We start from the raw sequence: 21,213 nt of genomic DNA on the forward strand, positions 1-21,213 counted from the left end.
CGTATCGAGGAGAGAAGGGGCCAAAGAGCGAGAAAAAACGCGCGCGCGTCGCGTTCGCAACCGAGCGGTGGCGACTGGCGACGGCGGCCCGTGGAGAGCAGCAACACGCAGTCCGGCGAGTACCGCGCGGCGCTGTAGATTCGACTTTCGACCGGTGATCGTGACGGACGCTCTGCAATAATATAATATAATATTATAATATTAATGACATTTGTGCACCTTTTCGTTACCTTTTTCTCTCCATTTTCATTATTGTATTTTATCGTTTTTCATTCGTTCGATTGTTTTTTTTTTTATTTTTATTTTTGTTAAATACGCCAATGCTCGCTATATTTCTCATTGTCCACAATATATATATATATATATATAACGATTAAATTAATATAATATCGTGATTGATTATTTTCCATCGGTAATAATTTACAAATAATTACAATATAATATTATTATTGTTACATTATACATTATATACATACATCGTGTGTTTACGTACCTGACCGCGATATATATTTCATCCGCGTGTACAATATTATACCATATAACCATCGTAAATCGCAATATTTCACTATATATTATAATATATAAATTAAATATCATATTGTGTCACGGTGTTCCGCGGCGGGCATGGATTGCAAGAAAATAACGATTAGAAAAGCTCCGCGCACGTTGCAGTAGATAGGTACGTTCTCCCGTTGTGATTTAATCGTAATATTTATGTACGTTATTATTATTATTGTTATTATTATTATATTATGCGAGAAGAACGCGTGGTATTCCTCTCGCAATCCGAACATTAGATTTTTAGTTTTGTAATATTTTGTACAGGTGTATAGCGAATAGCGACAATATGTCACGTCATAAAAAATGTCATAAGTCCGTCCCTGTAACAATACTAGTCCGTTGGTCGGGCATTTACATAAATACTTATGGTCGTCTGTTAATTTTATCATAATTTTTTTTTTTTTTTTAACTAAAACACGCTTATCCGTTCCTTCTGTATACATTATATTTTATAAAACAGATTCTCACGATTGATAGTACTTTCGCAACAAGTGTCTGGGCACGTTAACTTAAAATATGTGTACATCTTGTACACGTATATCACCTACCAATAAGTTGGTATATACTTACACGAGGCCGTTGGCTTTACTACGAAATATTAACATTTCAGTTTGCTTATTTTTTCTCTTACGTTTGTTACTATATATTATATTTAAATGTAAGTAAGTGACTACGTAATAAATTTCTTGTCAAATCAAAATTTATTTTAATCATACATTTCTACACTCAAGGTCAAATTATATCATGTTATAGGCATATGCAAAACATCACTGCCAAAAACTTATCAGATTATTACAAATATTGATTACATAATAATACGTTAAAAAATCACTATTTAATAGAAAGTCGTACAATATATTATTTTATTTTACCGTCTTCATAAAAATAAATGTCATCAATTATGACACCCTATAGGTATACAGCTTATAACTACAATACGTATTTACCCATTTTAAAACGATTCTTTTATATTATTTTATTCGTAAATACCTACTTTTACTTTGGTGTATTTTGTGTTTTTTTTTATTATTATTATCAACGCCCCCAGACCTAGAATAACCTTGATATGCACTGAATTGTATTATTGACAAACTATAGTTTCAAAGTATAGCTTGATAAAGTATATATTATACGTATAATATTACAATTGAATTAATTTGTGTCGTGTCAATAAAAAGTTATTTAATCGGCGACTAAAATACCTAAATTTATCTAAATACCTAAATAGTACATTTTACAATTCTAGATTTTATGTACCTATATAAACTTTTATTAATACAGAGACATAACATATTTTAGTATAATATGATTTAAATATTTAATACAATATAATGTATTAATTGGTATACTTTAAAGAATAAAATAGCTACCTATATTACAGATTCCATTCAGGAAAAAATGTACAAAATACAAGTACAAAATAAAAATACAGAATTTGCTCCACTGAATTCAGTATTTTCTGTAGTTTTATTACAATATTTTAATATAAAACCTTACACCCTTAATCGAAAAAAATGAGGAATAAATTTAATTATCAATTACCTATAAATTGGTAACTATGAAAAATTCTAGTCAACTTTTTTATGTAGCGCGTATAGTAAGAGAAATACAATACTCAGAGTAATCAACTTATTAAATTTGTGTTTAAAGCATATTATATATATATATAATCTATAGTTGAGTTTTTTTTAATTTAAAATCATTTATACAAAATTATTTTAAAAACCTTCCTTACATTGTTGTGTGCTTTATTGAATAATTGATTTAATTGCACTATTTGTATTAGAATTTACTTAATTTTAGTAATTCATTAAATTTAAAATAATGGCATATCTTGACAACCACCAGTATATAACCCACAAATCAATAAATGATACAATTTAAAATTTTACAAAAGTGCATAAGTCATAACAACTAGAGAGAAAAACGTGAACACGAAATGAATTATGAGTAAGAAAATAGTCTTAAAATACAGCCAGTGTTTTAATTCGGCGGCTAAAGAGAACGCATACAAGTTTGGTTATATTACTCCGGGCGTTTCTTTCATTTCAAAAAATCGTAAAAATATAATTTACGTATTTAATTCAGAGGAAGTTTAAGTATAGACGACAGACGTACAGTATTTTAGTGATTTTCTGGAATAAAATATTTATTATATAATAATTTAATTTCAAATTGAAGAAAAAAAATTGCAGTTAAATTTAAAAAAAAAAGTTATACTTATATAATGTTCAAATTTACCTGATGCTATTTAAGGATTGGGTTAATTATCGAAAAGATTTTATTCTAATATTTAGCCAAATATGTAAAATTTACATACATATTTATTTATTATAATATATCATATGACGCATATACTCGAACCTATCTAAATATATAATATGATATACTTATAAAATAATGTAAATTTATATTTCGGCTAATGCGTGTATAATTTGATATTTAATTAAAAATAATATGACTAAATTACTAAAACAAGTGAAATCAAAATAGATATTTATAATTCGACGTGTTTAATGGGCGGCATACATTTAGACCTGTTGCGTACGTGCTCCCGAGCACCTATAAATAAGTGAAATTTAAAAGGATGTACAAAGATAATCAAATAAATAATAATACCTAGGTACTCAGTTTTTGCCAATAATATGATTTGTGAACATCAAACTTTTTATTTACGTTTTTCATTTATAAATAACCGTATTTATCGTGTATGCGATACAGTGATACATACAATAATCGTATATTCGTATGACAATGAAATTTAATATTAATCGTATCAAATTTTTGTTTTGAAAAAATACAAGGTTAGGTTATAAGTATTTAAAGAAAAAACATGTGCAGTAGTGTAAAAAATGGCTAAATAAATTATTTCAAGATAAAATATCTTATATTAGTGTTATAGCAAGGTAGTCATTTCACTCAGTAGTCAGTGTACAAAATTGAATTACTCCCATTATAATATATATATATATATATATTGGCATTAATAATATTCTTTTTCTTCTTTGATTCTTGATTGTATTTAAATTTGTAATTAAATAATACACCATACACGTTAGATACTCGAAATACCCTACAAATTATAGTATTGTGTTTAAACAATAGTTTATGTTGAACAAAATATATCGATGAACGTATAACCATTGAGTTAGTCACTATAGAATAAAATATTAGGTTTAGGTATATTGTATATTGTTTATATACTACATATATAGTAATATAGTTCTAAGTTCTTTAACCTTAAGGTCAAATTTGTTTTTTAAATATTCTAATATTTTTTTACGTTAGAACTATATAAATTATTACTGTAAAAATGAAAACTCGTGATTATAATTCTGATCTTGAGGTTATCGAATAAAAAAAATGATTTCAAAACTACCTACATTATTTATTATACCAATAACCTATATCGCTATTCATAATAATAATTATTTAATTATTTAAATTGAAAACAAAATTCTCGAGCATAACTTAGTACTTAAATTAATATTTTATAAATTTCAATTATATACGCAGAAGGAATGTGCGATATCCGTATTTATTACGCAATAATATAATACAATTTGAAATATATTATTTTAAACTATCAATATTATTGATAAATAATTTTTTTTTTAAAACATTGTTTTGATGATTATCCTCAGATTATTCCTTTAGTTGTGTTCACTAAAAGTGACTAATAATGGAGTAAAACCTTTTTATGGGTCATTATCATGGCGTTGTAAGAAATTTGGCAATCATCTTCATATTATGTTTAAACATTTTTATGTGGGTCATCATCAACGATAAACCTAATTTTGTTGTATTAGGAAATTACAAAACAAGTAGTAACACTATTAATTTTTTTTAAATTAAATAACTCAGTAAAACAGACTTTGTTATAGTAAACTTACTCAAGATTTAAAATATAACCCAAAAATGCATTTTAAATTCCGAATAGCTCGAGGAATCTATTACAGAATGCAAAAACTGCAATAATATAGCAATACGTCTTTAATTTTATGTTGAGGTGATACTATTATATTAACATGTTTGATATTTTAATATTTTTTGGGTTATAACGGTAATAATATAATGTTGTAGTAATTCTTACGTAACTAGTATTTTTCCTGTTTTTCCTGTTTATGTTTAATAAAATCTTTATTATTAAGATTTTAAGATCTTTAAATTGAATGAATTTAATAGATTCCTAATTATATATAAGCACTACGAATTACTACGATAGTTAATTTACAGTATTATGGACTTATGGATTTTTAATCATGAACGAAACGAACAGTGTATTTGTTTTACTATCTTAGTGCAGATATATAAATGTGTCTATAGTAATTATGTTTTGGATTAGAAAAATGCTTCAATATTAAAATGATTTTTGGTAAAAGTGTGCCAACATTTTTTTTAATAATAGGATAAAATTAACAAAATACAGAGGAATCTTCACTTAACTTTTTCGAGTAATTATTTTTATTGTAATTTATAAATATATACAACTATATGTGGAGATTTAAGATTTTTACTAATTATTTACATTACCATTTTTGTAGATTATAGATGGGTATGATATAATTTGCTATAACTATTTTGGCGTATATTTTAATCCATTTAAAGACATACTTTAACGTCAACAATTTAAAAAATTTAGATTTAAATGAACAATAACGATTTCTCCTTTAACAATTTTAGTTATTTTCCTGTATTCAAAAAAAAAAATTAACATAGATACTTAAAATATTTCTATATTATTTATATTATCATTTCAGCCTATTTCACACAATACAATATTTTCAAAATATTTTAAGTTGTGTATACAATATATTGTAGTATCAATAAAATATTATTATATTATGTTATGTCGGTACCCGGTATTGATTTATATAATATGCTAATTGCAATAATAGTATATGATATTATAATATAGGTAATAATGCCATAATAGTAATATAAATATTAAATATATTATAATATATACACCCTTAGAAATTGAAGTTGATACAGTGTCCGCTTGACATCATTTATAGTTTTTATACGATATATAGTTATATATAATTTATCATTAAAATAAAATGTAATAGATTCATTACAGTGACCTAATCAATGGCGAGGCACACTTGAAACCTATTATAAAGCAGATTGAGTTCTCCGAATTTTTAAAATTTAAATTGAATACTTGACATGAATAAACGAGGTTATTACTTATTATAATATTTAAACTTAATGAATAATATTGTTATTTATATTAAAAAGTCAATTTTAATGACAAAGTCTTGACATTAAAATATTTTTATACTTTATAAACATTTAAAATATAGCTGCAAAAAAAAAATAAAACAAAATTTTATTAATAACATTTTAATACACATTAAATTTTTTAAGTTTCATTGCAAAATTACTTTTTATTTATTAATTTTTTTTTTAATAGAATATTTTATTTTGGAATCCAGTCATAAAATTATAATATATTACAAGGTTATATTCATACATCATACGATTCATACGTATATTTGTATTATTAGCTGTTTTCGATATATTTTTTGATACAAATATTTAAATATCTACGCTTTACTCCGTTGTGTTATTTAGAATTAATGTCATAATAGTAATAATTGTAATTGTAATAATTTAATTATTATATAATATAATTAATAATATGTACGCCGTAGCATAAGTTTTACGCTGAAGTAAACGAAGTGAGACAACGAGTATACTCAATTTTTGTATATATTCTAATTTCTATTATTCTGTCGGCTGTCTGCTCTTTATTTATCAAAATTATTCGCTGTACGCTGATAGTTATGTAAATACCTACAATAAAACTATTTTTAATTTAAATACATCACACCTTAAACGATATATAATATAATATTGTTATGTTACATATTTACGAAATAGTCTCGCCCTCATTTTACCGGTTAAATATATAATATTTAATTAGTCGTTTACTATTTTATGTGTATACACTATAAACCATTAGGTGTAGTTACTAATTAGAGCCTTAGAAAGGTGACTAATATATACCTCTTTCTTAATCGTTTTCAATTATTTAGATACATATACATTTTTGGATGTATAAGAACAATAATCCAAAAACTTAACCTGTCACGTAACTCACACTCATAGAAACGTTATTTTTTTTTTTAAATCCAAATTTGCACTTCTATTTGTATAACCTAAATCTAATTTAACTTTTCCGTTTACAACAACTGTAGTGACTTAGTTTATTATAATATATAAATATATACTATTCACGAATCATGATACTATTGTTAATTCCCATATATAATTGTATTATAAATTTCAGTCTACAATATAATATAATATAATATATAGGTACAGAATATATATTTACCTAGATAGACTATATATAGTGTGTATATTGTATTTACTATTATGTATGTACTATATATAATAATAAGTACATGAACATTTTATACATATTATACGGCACTATGGCAGTCATTGCAGTATGTTGCGCTGCGCATGGATAAGTACTAAGTATTAGGTAGGTAAAGGTAGGTAGGTATAATATTTCGATATTGATGCTTGACACGGTATCTGGTTAACTGAGTTGGCGTACATTTTGGTAACGCGGCGTACATACGAAGGTCGACTGAAACATTGTATTTCGAGTTATATGTATACAGGGTGATTCTTTTATGGAACAACACTCATTATTTCAAAATCTATCAACGTTTTTGAAAATATTTTTTCACATAATTTCCAGTAAAAAAAAAAATATATATATATATTTTTAAGTTTTTATTTTTTTGAATAACAACATATATTTCTTATTTCATAACCGGAAGTAGAATATTTTTTGGAGCATTTCAATACATAAAAATTAAATTCCGGACGATTGGTTTTTAAGTTATACATATTTAAAGCTTTGTTGAATAGAATTCGAATTTTCGGGGAATACGAGGATATCCCGCAAAATGTTGGTTTACTATACTCCGTTCATCTAAGCTCTAAATATTTATAATTCAAAACTTCGTGTGTCGACCGACATTTGATTATTATGTATCAATATACTCCAAACAATATTTTGTTTCTGATTGTGAAATTAAAAATGTATATTGTCATTTAAAAAAGTAAAAAACAACGATAAAAAATATTATTTTTGCTATATGTTGGTTTATTTTGACCGGAAATTATGTAAAAAAAAAATATTTTCAAAAAGTTAATAGATTTTTTAACATTGAGTGTTGTTCCATAAAAGAATCACCCAGTTTACACAATATTATGCTTACTATTATTCATTCATACAGACATTTTACGCTTAAACCTGCAATTATGTTTGATGCATCTACCATCACAGTATATTTATAGTTAGATCTTAGATTGCTAGATTTAATACATATAGGCACAACGTGTTTACGCGATACTTATTAATTCAAGTCAAGGTCTGAGAAGATGTTTTGCAGTGAAAAATAAAATTTGTAATATAGTTTATACATATATTATATACACGATATGAATTGTGAGATATTATATCTAGCCCCTAGGTCGATAAATAAACATTTGTAAATAATATTATGTATTATGTAGCCCATATGGAGTGGATAAACGCTGAGTCTAGTTTGAAATAAAAATATTTATACGTTCTAAAGTATTATCGATATGGCGATACGCATACTTTTTTAAATCACATTATATGGGGCCTTGATTGATTATTGAACGATTAACGATTGAAACGATGGACACGCGTCGTGTATTAATATATACATGGACACATGGTACATGGATAATATTATATAATAATATGTACAATAGGAGTAAAAAGTAATAGTAATAGTACGTGCACTGCTTATAATATAGTTATATATTATGTTTAATTGTTTTATTATTAATTTTTTTTTATCGTAATAAAAACCACTATAAATAGTATGTATAAAATGTAATGTAGGAAATATAGTACTATCGTAGATAAACATTTTAAAAATATTTTTGTTAGTTAAAAAAAAAACGTGCCGATGTTATTGATAGATATTATTCTTGTACAAGTTACGTCGTTACGATATAATTTTGTTTACACTGAAATGGATAAAAAATATCAAGAGAGATATTCATCATACAAATATTTATATATATATATATACTGTAGGCTGTAGCATAGGAATCTATCGATACCTTTCCAGGAAGGGGTGGCAAAATATAAAACCTGAATTATCTAAGCATTCTAAGCAAACATTCCCATAGCTATATGCTACATACCTAATCGTTAATAGGTATATATAATAATTTATCGATTTAACAAATATCTAATAGTATGCTAATATGCTGTATAATATTATTAATTATTAGATACTTGGGTTTTTATACAATTTAAGAAATGTTTACACTCTTATAATTATTATCCTGTATGTCGATAGAAACTCTTTTTTTGAATATTAATGATATATGTATTTTTTTTTATACTATTATTGACATTGTAATTCAAATTTATTATGACTAAAAAAATTGACTGTTTTTAAATCATACATAAATTAACATTAAAATCTAGTGGATATGTGTTAGGTAGGCACACATAATTTTTATTATAGGGTTATTTTGTCATGGTATTATTTTTTGGGGGCTAGATTTTCGAGGTTATTTACTAGAGGAATCTAATATTTTACCTATCCACAGTATTAATTATTTGACATAGACTCATCAAAAAATCTGCTTAGATTCTAGATCGGGTTACTGAACCAATGAGTACAATAATGAATTATAATTGTACGTATTATACTAATTAGTAATATTGAATTGAGTTCTATTAATACTTTTGATTTGTTGGAATTGAGTTCAAAAATATTTCTTGGTTGTTTGAGTGCTTTCGGTTTATAAACGTTATTCAGAAGACACCACGTGGAGGTTGGTAGTTTCCCAAATTATACTGTATATGTGCTTGTTTCCATCTGTTTATAATTGGTAAAAAAACTAGTTTTACTAACATAGTTTGTAATATTTTGTCTAGTGAGCATTTTTTTGTCACACTTTAAATGTCTGTGTACATTAAAAGTTTCTAAAATTACATTATTATAGAGTATATTTAAAAAAAACACTTACATGAATTATTATAAATCCACCGCGTTGAACATCGCCTTTCATCATTTTTTTGAAATTGAATCTTAAATCCTTTAATCATAAAAATTGTTTTCTCTAAATCTATATTCCACGATTGCACATATATTTTACGTCCATGAAGTATTTGGCACAACTGTGGTATTTTTGAACGAATATACACCACTAAGCCGTAGACGAATATATACTTTATCGTCGTCATAAGTTCAACGGACTCAATAAATTCAAACATATTAAGATACATAAACTGGACTCCATTCAAACACTTATAAGTAGACTTTATTCAATTCTATTCGATCCCAAAAATAGTCCAAAGAAAAGGCCCACAAAAAACGCTCCAAACAATTTATAAATTAAAAAATAATATTATTTATTCTATATATTATTATGTATTAAATATTATTAATATAAAAACAATAATGTTGCAATAATTTTTTTTTTATCACTATATTATATTACAATGTGCATATTGTTTTCGAAATTATGACGAATTCACTGAGTAGGTATTCACGTATTGGTTATACATACATAATAATATAATATTTTTAAATGTTTTCGATATCGTTCGTACAAGAGAAGATTTTAATTGGTTGTTGCGGGTTATCAGGTGAGTGGTAACTGGTGATCACTGGTCTTTTTGTTTCGTGGAACATACCTACTTACCGATTTCGGTATGTCACGATCGGGTGGTCAATTAACCCAGGACGTACCCATCCAGGCGTGTCACTGCGGGTACCTATCTACAATAAGAGCTCGATATTACATCATCTAGCTATAGGACAAAACGCCACAACGACCGCGTTCAATCGTAATAATAATAAATAATAATATTATCAGACCTACCTGACTAACCTATAGCTATGTAATCAATATACCTATACGGCTCGGCTAGTATCGATGGACTTTTCGGGGTGTAGGTACGTTGTTATTACTTCATTAGTTCCGCAACGCTCGCCTGTAATAATAATAATAATATACATAACTCCTGCAGCTTCATTGCCGACGAGTTCGGGATATTGTTAGTTGGTTTGTAACAGTTATAAACTTATGGTAATAGTTGGCTGGTACATATTATAATACATACACCTTCGGCTTATATGATGTATATATAGTGTTATTTTGTTTAATTCGATGTAATTACACTAATATAAATGTAAAATTGTATAGTGTGTGTATATAATTTAATGATTTTATGTATTTAAATATATAAATATATAATATAGATGATTAACCAAACATGTAACAACCATTTTTTCATATACTAATAAATACATTCAATTTCTGATTTTTGAAATCTTCAAGTACCACTCAAAAACCACATTTGCGTTCGATATGTTTCTCTCTGTGAAGCCCAATAAATAAAAAATATTTTTTAATGGAAAAAAACAGTGATGATCATACTTAGCGAATCACCTTCTCTATTACATGGAAATATTAAACTGTAATAAACATAATATACATGAGTAGTTAGGTCGGATATTCGGATCATTTTTGTACACCGAATGCGAAGCGAAAGGTACTACAAATATACATTATTTTTATTTAATTTTAGTGTCAAATAGTCAAATCCGTTTATACATCTTGTACGTCATCATTACATACGCCATACACTATAATACATTACACAGTATACAGATTACCACGGGCTTACATTACACGTGATTAACTCCGGAATTTGATATAATTATGATAGTGTATCTACTATTGTGTGTATTATTTTTTATAATATACTCGTATATACATACTACACATTACACAGGTATATATATAGGTTTCCGCGTTCATATATATATATATATATATATATGTTTGGACAATGAATAGTACTCGAGTTTGTGGTTTATGATGGTCATCATTTCCTAAATCGTCTATATATATATATTATAAACATACACTTTATGTGTATATATAACGAGCGTAACATAAGTGTACACCGTTTTTTATTGAGATCAATCTTGGAATTTTTATCTGTCGAAGGACACCCGGACCGGCCACCACGGAGGTGAGATCAACAAATTGTTTTTATTTGTTCGCTATAAACATATTATACAGACAATTTTTCCCTAAGGCAACGTTGTATGTTTAAAAACACACACATATACATCATTGTTATACTATATATGCATTATACACACGAACACACCCGTATAATATTGTCTAAATAGATATATATTATATATAGTTTGTGTAGTCATTTTTTTTTTGTACAACTCGCGTTTTGTGTCGTGTATGAATGTGTAAAACAATCCGAATATAATGACGATAATAATATGCGCTTTTTTTCTTTTTGCAATAATTTGAAGGCTATAATGTCCAGATTGCTGCTGCGCGATGGGTAGGAGATTTCACGATTTTTTTTCAATGTTATACTATGTACCTGTGTAATATTATTGTATGTAACTAGGTACCATAATAATAAATTACCTATATTTCGAAATCGTGCAAGGGATTTATTGTGACGACAACGCGTGCATGTTTCCACGTTTAAATTTAATACACCAAAAAACCTACCGTCCTACAGCGTGTATACAATGTTATATTATAATAATATTATTACGAGTCCATGGTACATAATGAAGTATGTACCAGTAGGTTACCTATAGGTAAAGTTATGCGTGGCCCCGGTCAGACATTTAGGACCTTACTATAGATACCATATAGAATATAGTAAAAATATCCTTTTTTTGTAGACGACCAATTGATGATAATAGATAAAACACATTGTTTATAATATTTTATCGTCTACATTACCCGAGGAATGGTTGAAAATATACCGTCATATCCGTATAATAATACACGATTATAATATAATATAAAGTGGCGTGAGTGCATAACTATAATATGCGTATATTGTATATTATATACCTGCTATTCTATATAGATATATGATTTATCCGATTTTTAGAGGAAAATTTCCGTAACCGTCACGGAAATGTATCGATAATGTTCTTCTTCGGACGATCTATCATTATTTATTATTACGTACTTACCTGTGAACCGGAATGAAAAGCAAAATCGAAACGACTGCAGTACTGAGAAACATTTTGTGAAATCCCGCCTAGACTTTTTTAACGATATAAGTTTTGTGGATTGCATTTCGATGCAAATTTCAAGTTATGATAATTCTAGTATAATTGTTAAAATATATACACAGCCACTCAGGTATACCTGGTTACAGACGGCAAGACCACCATACACATTATACATCATCATTATTATTATACTATTGCACTGTTTTTAAGTACCCTTCAAAATTATATCTTTTGTTATGTTTTATGTCAATCTCTTTTATAGACATTAATGAATTTTGCGCAACGCTGCCGACTAATAATACGTAGTCTTTGGAAAGATTTTTTTTTTAATAAAGATGCATAGGTCATATACTGCATATTGCATCATAATAACTTTATTTATTTATTTTTAACAAAGAAATTTAAAAATGGTAAAGATGTTTTTATTTTTATCATTTTGGTTCATTAGAACCATGATTGAATAATGAACTGCTGCAATATATAATAAAGATAATCTGCTCGTCTTAAAACTATTTTATTAATTATATAGTTATTTGTATAGCTATAAACATGTCATCATTATTCGAAAAATATAGATTTTCAAATTATATATTTCATATTATGTATGAAAGATTTTAATAAGGTTAATTAGTCAAAAAATAATACTATGAACATTATGATTATACTAAATTGTCAACTAATAAGTAAATAATACATGGCAATAGCTACATGGTAAATAGTTTAATTATTATATATTTATAGACGTAGTTATGTACGTATATAGTATATACTATCAGAAACATTAGTATTTATTATTTTTAATCAAGATATTGGGAGGTGGAATGCTGGACAGTAGACCTTTTCAAATTTTATTTTAAACATATTTATTTATAATTTATTTTGTAATCGATCATCTCAATTTTCAATCATTAAATTAAGTTCTTGTGCAACGTATTGCTAGGTAAGTACATTAATACTTAGAGTACCTAGAAAATATGTGTTTTAACACTACTATAGCTATAAACAATGAAATAATGTTGTAACTTAATTATAAATATTAATAATATTTAAGATTATTTCTACGTCTAGATTATATTGAAAACTTCATGTCGTTATTAACATTTTATGAAAACATACATATCGAATAAGAAAAAAAAATCAGTAAGTGGTTATCAAATTGGATCCATGTAAATTCCATTGGCAGGTTTTTATTTGAAAAATTGTAATTTCATCGTTTATATACAAATTAAAATATATATATATAATAATCAACAATGATCACTAGTTATTAGTAAGTTGAAAAAAAAGATAAAAATACAATTAATAATATATAGATATATATAATTATTATAATTAGGTATCAATAATAAGCAGCTACTTAATAATAAAACAATTTAATAATTAAATAAAATTTAAAATTTGGATTGATAATCATTAGAAAAAATAGTTGTATACTCAGTGGAATTTACCATCTGTGATGTTTATGTGTTTTACAGGTCTAAATAAAAGTACCTACCTATCAGTGGAATTTACATGATTTAAATCGAACCCAAAAATCGGCTACCTGTAAGGCTGTAAATTGATGGAATTTACAATCGCCCATCACCTCTTTCTTTAATAAGGGCGTCACCATTTTCGGCTAGCACAGTTTTTTTTTAAATTTACAATTTTAACAACTTATGAGTTATGATTATACCCAAAAATATGATTTTTTTTTTTTAAATTATTACCTACCTAATACTTTACGAAAACATAATAAAATAAAATAATATAAAATAATAATTGGCAATACAATAATATGTTATAATATAATACATTAGTCGAATACAAATAAAATAATAATGTAAATCAAAAATTAATTTTTGTTTGACAAATTTTACTATTTTTGTAGTTTTCACTATCCAATGTAAGTTTTATTTCGTTCATAGTTGGATTTTTGAAAGTAAAGATAAACCAACGTTATTTCTTGTTTGACATACCTAATACAATGTAAAACGCCATCCAATATCAGTTATAATGATGTGTCTAAAGTATACCTATAATATACTCTATAAGCAATAGAGTATAGTAGTAATGCCAAAATGTTATGTTTATATATCTTATTGTTTCCATCTTATCTTATACGTATATGGGCGATTGTAAACTCAACCGATTTACAGATAGTTGATTTTAGGGTTGGATTTATAGCATGTAAATTCCACCGATACATTTTTTTCACCTGAAAAAAAATGTAAACTCCACCTTAACGTATTTTTGATCTGAAAACACGTAAGCTCCACCTATAGCTATAGTATGTTTATACACATCAACTTTCGACTGACTTATCTAAACTTCATCTAAACTTATAGGGGGCCATCCCATTAATAAATATACGTATTTGCTAGAATTATGTTTACCATAGTACAAATTATCCGTAATAATGAATAATGATTAAATAAATAAAATTAAATAATTAATGATACATATTATAATATAATATATTATAAAGGCAAAACTTAGTATATTAAAGCACATCATAATAATATAATAATTAATAAGATTATAAGAGCTTAAATTTAGTTATGTTACAATATATTATTATAATACTAGCTATACGGGGGTAAATGCAGGGGTATTTCATTGCCCGTAAAAAATGCATCCGTGTTAAATTTAGTGTAACGCGTGTGATTAAATAATATTATTGCCTATTGGTTTTCTGATTTCATGATATTTCTGATATATCAACTTTACATAGCTGTCCCGCCTAGTTTGCTTTTTTTTTTAACTAGTTAACAGCAGCATTTTATTTAAATACCTACTTCTTTTTTGTTGAACCACTCATAATTGTATTTCGTTTTTATTCTGGATCAAAAACTAACAATTCATAAAGTTATAGATAGTAATAAAAACCAAAAACAAGGAAAAAGTTATCTACTGTTATACTACATCAATTATTCACTAAAATATTAATTTCTAATAATAACTAATAATATTGATAACATAAATGAAAAAAAATATCTTTATGTGCGTAATTTTTAATTATTTAAAAAATTAATAACTCGATTATTCAAAACTTATAGGATTAAAAATAGACTGAAATAAATAAATAAAAAATCTGATTCACAACATACTCTTTCATTCAAAAATAATCAAGATAATCGGATGAGTGGTTTCAGCGAACATGCGTGACAAATATTTCCATTTTCAAATTTATATACAGATAGGTATGTATACCTATTGTATAGATAGATTGATTTTAAGCCTTTAGGATAGAGCTTATTATTCCTTAACATACATTTATAGTATGCATTTTTATATTCGACGATTCTCTTTATGTGAAGTAATAATAAAAAGGTTAGGTTAAACCATGTCACTCAACAATTCTATTAGTTTTTAATAAAATTTAGATCATATTTTAGTGTAGATATACAATTAAAATTGCCTCATATAAAAATATAAAACAACCCTTGTTTTTTTTCTCCAGATATTCATTATCTCTCTTCCTTCTCATCAGAGATTAACACGAGCTCTTATTGCTCGTAAATCAATCCAAATAAGTTTTTCACCTTTGATTAGTATTTAGGTATATTCTCTTAATTACTCAATAATAATTGTGATAGCGGTTGCAAATGATAATAAAATACCTAATTTTCCAGTTTTAAATTCTTCTATAGTTGTAAATAATAATTATAATTATTATAATTTTTATTTATTGTTTTTTTTTCAATACTGATTTAATTAAAGATAATCAAATCGATTAAAGTTTAACAAATAAATTATACGTAATTTTAATTAATTACTATGTAATGAATGATATTAATAATATCGCAATATAAGTATATTCAATAGTCACGATAAAACATCACAAACTTACATTTTACTTAAAATTAAAATAAAAAGTACCTGCGCTATTACACAAATAAAGCACATGCAGTATTATATTTTTATGAAGATCAAAAACGTTAATCGGTATGTACGATGAATAAATATAAAATATACTGTAAATACATAACAGTGTATGGGTTTTCTCATACCTATCCATATATTATACTTGTTATTATAGAAAATAGTTGGTCTAGTTGGTATAATAGTCATTCTGTGTTTAATCATGCATGTCTCATATATGAGTGTACTGTGTATATTGTTTATAGTATTTCGTTGTGTTTTATACGTTATTATTATTTATTATATTATTTGGGTGTCAGATTATATGTACCTACTTTAGATTGTATACTAGTGCACAAGGTGTAGTAGAGTACCTACGTATATAGATAGACACGTAGTACCTATGTAATAGTGTATGTTATTATATGTACATATATACATTACCTAGCCACCTAGGTCATACATTAATTATCGACACTTAAATATACAAACAATGAAATATTAATAAATAATACAGTTAAAATCACGTTCGATCTCACCACGGACATAAAACAGTATAATACCTAATGGCTAATGCCTAATACCTATTATATTATATTGATTATAATTTATAATAATAGGACCGTAATAAAATGTGTATATTTTAAAAATAATATATAAAATTAATATTATGATTCTTGTCTTATTGGTGACGAATATATTAGTTTTATATACTTACATATTTTATGCATAACCAATATTGGTTTATAAACATTGAGTTCATTTTACTTTTTTAGAAGTACCTCATTATAACTAGAAAACGACTTAATCATTTGTTAGATTTTTTTTATACAACATCAAATTTTGTAATTATTAAATTTTAAAATTTTGTTATATAAAAACTATAGCGATTTAATCATTCAAGAGTTGAAAAAATGTTAATAAATATTGTGAGTTAAATATTTATGTATATTATTATGTACCTAATCCACCACTATAGTTCACCCAAAATGTGTTTTTGTATTCTTTGTATTATATTAGTGATATTTGCATACCTAAGTGTTTAATATAGAAAATGTATTTTAAATTTTAAAATGTAATAAAAAGTTAGTTTTGTCTGATGTTACACGCTGCATGATATTACCATGTATGTTTTAACTATGAATATACAAATTTATTTAATATAGTGTGTATTTTAATTTTACAGGTCAAGCAATGGGCCTCGATGGGGCCAAGGCGTTAATGGTTTTTATTCTTTACGCGTTGAGGCTTCAACAGAAGGCTCACGCAGACATAAAAGTGGGCAACGCCATCAATGTATTTAATCGCTATGGGTACTTTAGCATAAGTATGAGAGTGGTTCCCAGAAACGACACTGATCATTCATGGATATTCAGAGAACCTACGGTAGACGTGTTTACGAATCTACCGGAAAAACAAAGGTAAATACAAAATGAAAATTGAATAAATAATATAAAAAAAATGTATGTTTACTTTAATAATAGCCTCAAAAGAAGCATAGGAGGAGGTGGTCAAGTCTTCGAAGGGGACTTCCACATGGAATTTTGTGATAACGTAAAACAATTATTACAAGCCTACTTTAGAGATTTTTCCGTAGAAAGGCTGGAGAAACCGTGGCAGGCGTTTACGGGCAGCTGGTCCAAATTTACGTTAGCTAGAAATTTAGGTTTGTTTGATAATATACATTTATATATATAGATATATATGACATATTACTATAAATAAACCGAAAACGTGAATTAGATAATCACTTAAGGTGTATATTATAATATATATTATGCATTTTTATTCGTGCATAAATATGTACCACAAAATGAACGGATCTGGTTTATTTTGAAAGAATGGGCTACAATACCATCAATATCTACCTTTATGTATTATTATATATTTACTTATGTATATAATATTTCAATACAGGTTTAGACGTGTCTTATGTAACCGGCGATCATTGTTATGTTCTCGTCAGGGTGGCTAGGCATAGGGAGACTGCCAATTTAGCAATGGATATGGAGAGCACCGACCTTCACGAGCCAGTGGCCAAACAGGTGGCCTCTGTTAATGTCGGCGATAGTTTGTCGGTCATTGAATTCGTCAGGAGTTTTGGATCTCATTACGTGACGTCATATGTCACAGGCAATTCTCTCTATCAAGTAAGTGTTCATTGTTTTGCGTACTGCAGTTAATCTATTGGTAATTAAAGCCTAAACACAGTTAGTTGATTACGATATAATGACGAGCGATAGTATGACATAGTATCCGTCGTAAAACTATTGCTCAAGAAAGCTTATTATTACATCTGCATTCTGCACAAAATATACCAATTACCTACAGGTTACTACATGTATTCAATTTTACTATTTTAACTCAAGAATGATATATGTTATTTTATCAATTTGTTTTCTTTCACTATAAAATAAATTTCAAAAATTAAACACATTTCAAACATTTTTGAAAAAAAGTTTGCAAATAAGTAAATTACTACTTTATAGAACATTTTTAATATTTTTAATAGAATTTATTCAAAACGTATTCGCCCAATATTCTACATAATCCATACAAACGCTTATAAAAATAATATATCAATAATTAATTTTTCTTTACGTAAAAATATTATTATGAATAAAACTTAAAATAATAATAATTTATACGACACGCACCTTTTCATCGAATGTATTTTTAAAAATTATGTTATTGCAATACTTAGTAATCTAAGTAAATTTAATTGATTTTATAAAAATATAAAATAAGTATTAAAAACAAATTTAAATACGATTACTATTTTATACTACCTATTAAGGCGTATTTACAAGGGTAGAGCACAGTGTCCCTGACTGTGCTTCCCCACCACCATTCATCATGTATTTGTTCATTTTTAATTAATTAGATAGGTATGTGAACAAATTCTTCTGTAATAATTATGAATGAAATTAATCCCATCTAATATAATATTATATTAATGTTTATTAGTATATTATACAGTTTAAATTTCTTTATGCCCCCCCCCCCCATTTCATTCGATTTTTGAAAATAATTCACTACTACCTATATAGTATATAATATGGTACTTATATATTTAATTTGTATTAACTGTTTAGGTGTATGTATACGCTCCAAACGCTTACAAAGTAATTAAAGAACGTTTAAAAACAAAAGGCGTGTCACAGATCTCTAACCAAGAGTTGATTGGATATTTTTCACCATGGTATGCAGAACATGTGGGTAAAATACAATCAGCTAGTGGTAATGCAACTGTTGAAAATTGGGCACACCAAAGGCTAAGAGTGAAATTTTTTGTCTTTGGGTTCGCCTCATTACTGAAATTACATGGAGACACGAAACTGTTAAGTGAACTGAATGGAATGTTAGGCAATGAAGCATTACTTAAACTTGACTTAAAAACCTTGGCGCCGGCTTTTAAGGATATTCAAAAACGAGCTTGGTTCCACGAAGTTATGGATAATAATTTAAAACTATGGGAAGTTAATATGTAATAAAAATAATTCCTAAAATCCCAATATTACAATGTATTTATTATAGTAGTTTTATTAATTTGTTAGCAAGGTACCTCCACCTTTTGCTCAAATGCCAAATACTAATGTACCTAAAATTATTACCTATATAATATATCGTTTTAGTATGTTTTCTTGTTGAACAACAAGTATTGTATTATAAATAATTATTGATCATATATATTTTTAATAAAGTCTTTATTTATATAAGTTACAAACAAAAATTATTGTCATTTGTTTTTAATTTAGTTACAAACAAAAATTATTGTCATTTGTTTTTAATTTAGTTACAAACAAAAATTATTGTCATTTGTTTTTTATTGTCATACAGTATACTTAATAATACATGGTAATTAATATTAAAAACTAATGTCTAAGACTAGATATGACTAGTAATAATTATACAGTAGGTACTTGAAACAAAAATATACATTTCATTTACCTCCTAGTGTAAAAGAAAAATATTAAATTATTATAAAATACTATATAATTATTGTTTAAAATAACTATTGCAAAGTATGTACCTATATAAAAACTATTATTTTCCTTAATTACTCTCATTGCTTCTTTATCATGTAAATAACTATTTTATAACAACTTAAGAACTTATATATATTTTAAGATTATCGGTCTCTGTGTATTGAACGCAAAAAAAAAAGTATCTACTAATTATTAATGATTGAGTCGGTAAAAGTAAGAATGTAAACGTTTAAATTAGTTTTTTTGTTAAATTATTTAATGACTTTTTATTTAGATAATTTAAAATGAAGTGAATTTTTTATCTAAAGAGAAGAAGCTTTGACTTCAACTTTCCTTGCCCATTCAAACATGACAGTAGGAATGTCAATTATGTACATAATCATCATAAAATACGTTTGTTTTACAATATTCAAATAATTAATTTTGGTTTACTTGTACTTGAAAATACTTAGGCACATCAACACACTTTTAAACAATAACTTTAAACTATAAAATTATTTATGGAACTAAGTATACTAAATACTAAAATATGTATATATAAGATAATCACTAACAATAAATTAATCAATAATTTGTTGTACCCAGGCCTGGCTCAAGGGGTAAGTTGCATAAGCCCGCACCTAGGGCGGCATTTTTCAGAAGTTGCATTCAACATTTTTTATTATAGATTTAATGTAGTATAAAACTTAAGTTTGCCTAGGTGTGTTTAAACACTTGAGCCAATC

General features: G+C 26.2%; 1 protein-coding gene across 1 annotated transcript; it reads left to right on the forward strand.

The window, feature by feature from the left end:
• On the forward strand, window positions 1-20,229 carry LOC113561129 (torso-like protein). Its single transcript, XM_026967361.1, has 5 exons — window positions 1-679; window positions 17,686-17,920; window positions 17,984-18,165; window positions 18,417-18,649; window positions 19,595-20,229. Exons 2-5 carry the CDS (start codon window positions 17,694-17,696, stop codon window positions 19,988-19,990), a joined length of 1,038 nt encoding a protein of 345 aa, XP_026823162.1. The 5' UTR covers window positions 1-679; window positions 17,686-17,693; the 3' UTR covers window positions 19,991-20,229.
• The last annotated feature ends 984 nt before the right edge of the window (window positions 20,230-21,213 follow it).

This window comes from Rhopalosiphum maidis, chromosome 1 (assembly GCF_003676215.2).
Source record: "Rhopalosiphum maidis isolate BTI-1 chromosome 1, ASM367621v3, whole genome shotgun sequence".
NCBI lineage: Eukaryota > Metazoa > Arthropoda > Insecta > Hemiptera > Aphididae > Rhopalosiphum > Rhopalosiphum maidis.

Excerpts from the sequence above, each read along its gene's own strand:
- LOC113561129 (XM_026967361.1), top strand. The coding sequence starts at position 17,694 with ATGGGCCTCGATGGGGCCAAGGCGTTAATGGTTTTTATTCTTTACGCG. Across the intron at positions 17,921-17,983 it reads AATCTACCGGAAAAACAAAG|CCTCAAAAGAAGCATAGGAG; the intron begins GTAAATACAAAA and ends CTTTAATAATAG. Across the intron at positions 18,166-18,416 it reads TACGTTAGCTAGAAATTTAG|GTTTAGACGTGTCTTATGTA; the intron begins GTTTGTTTGATA and ends ATTTCAATACAG.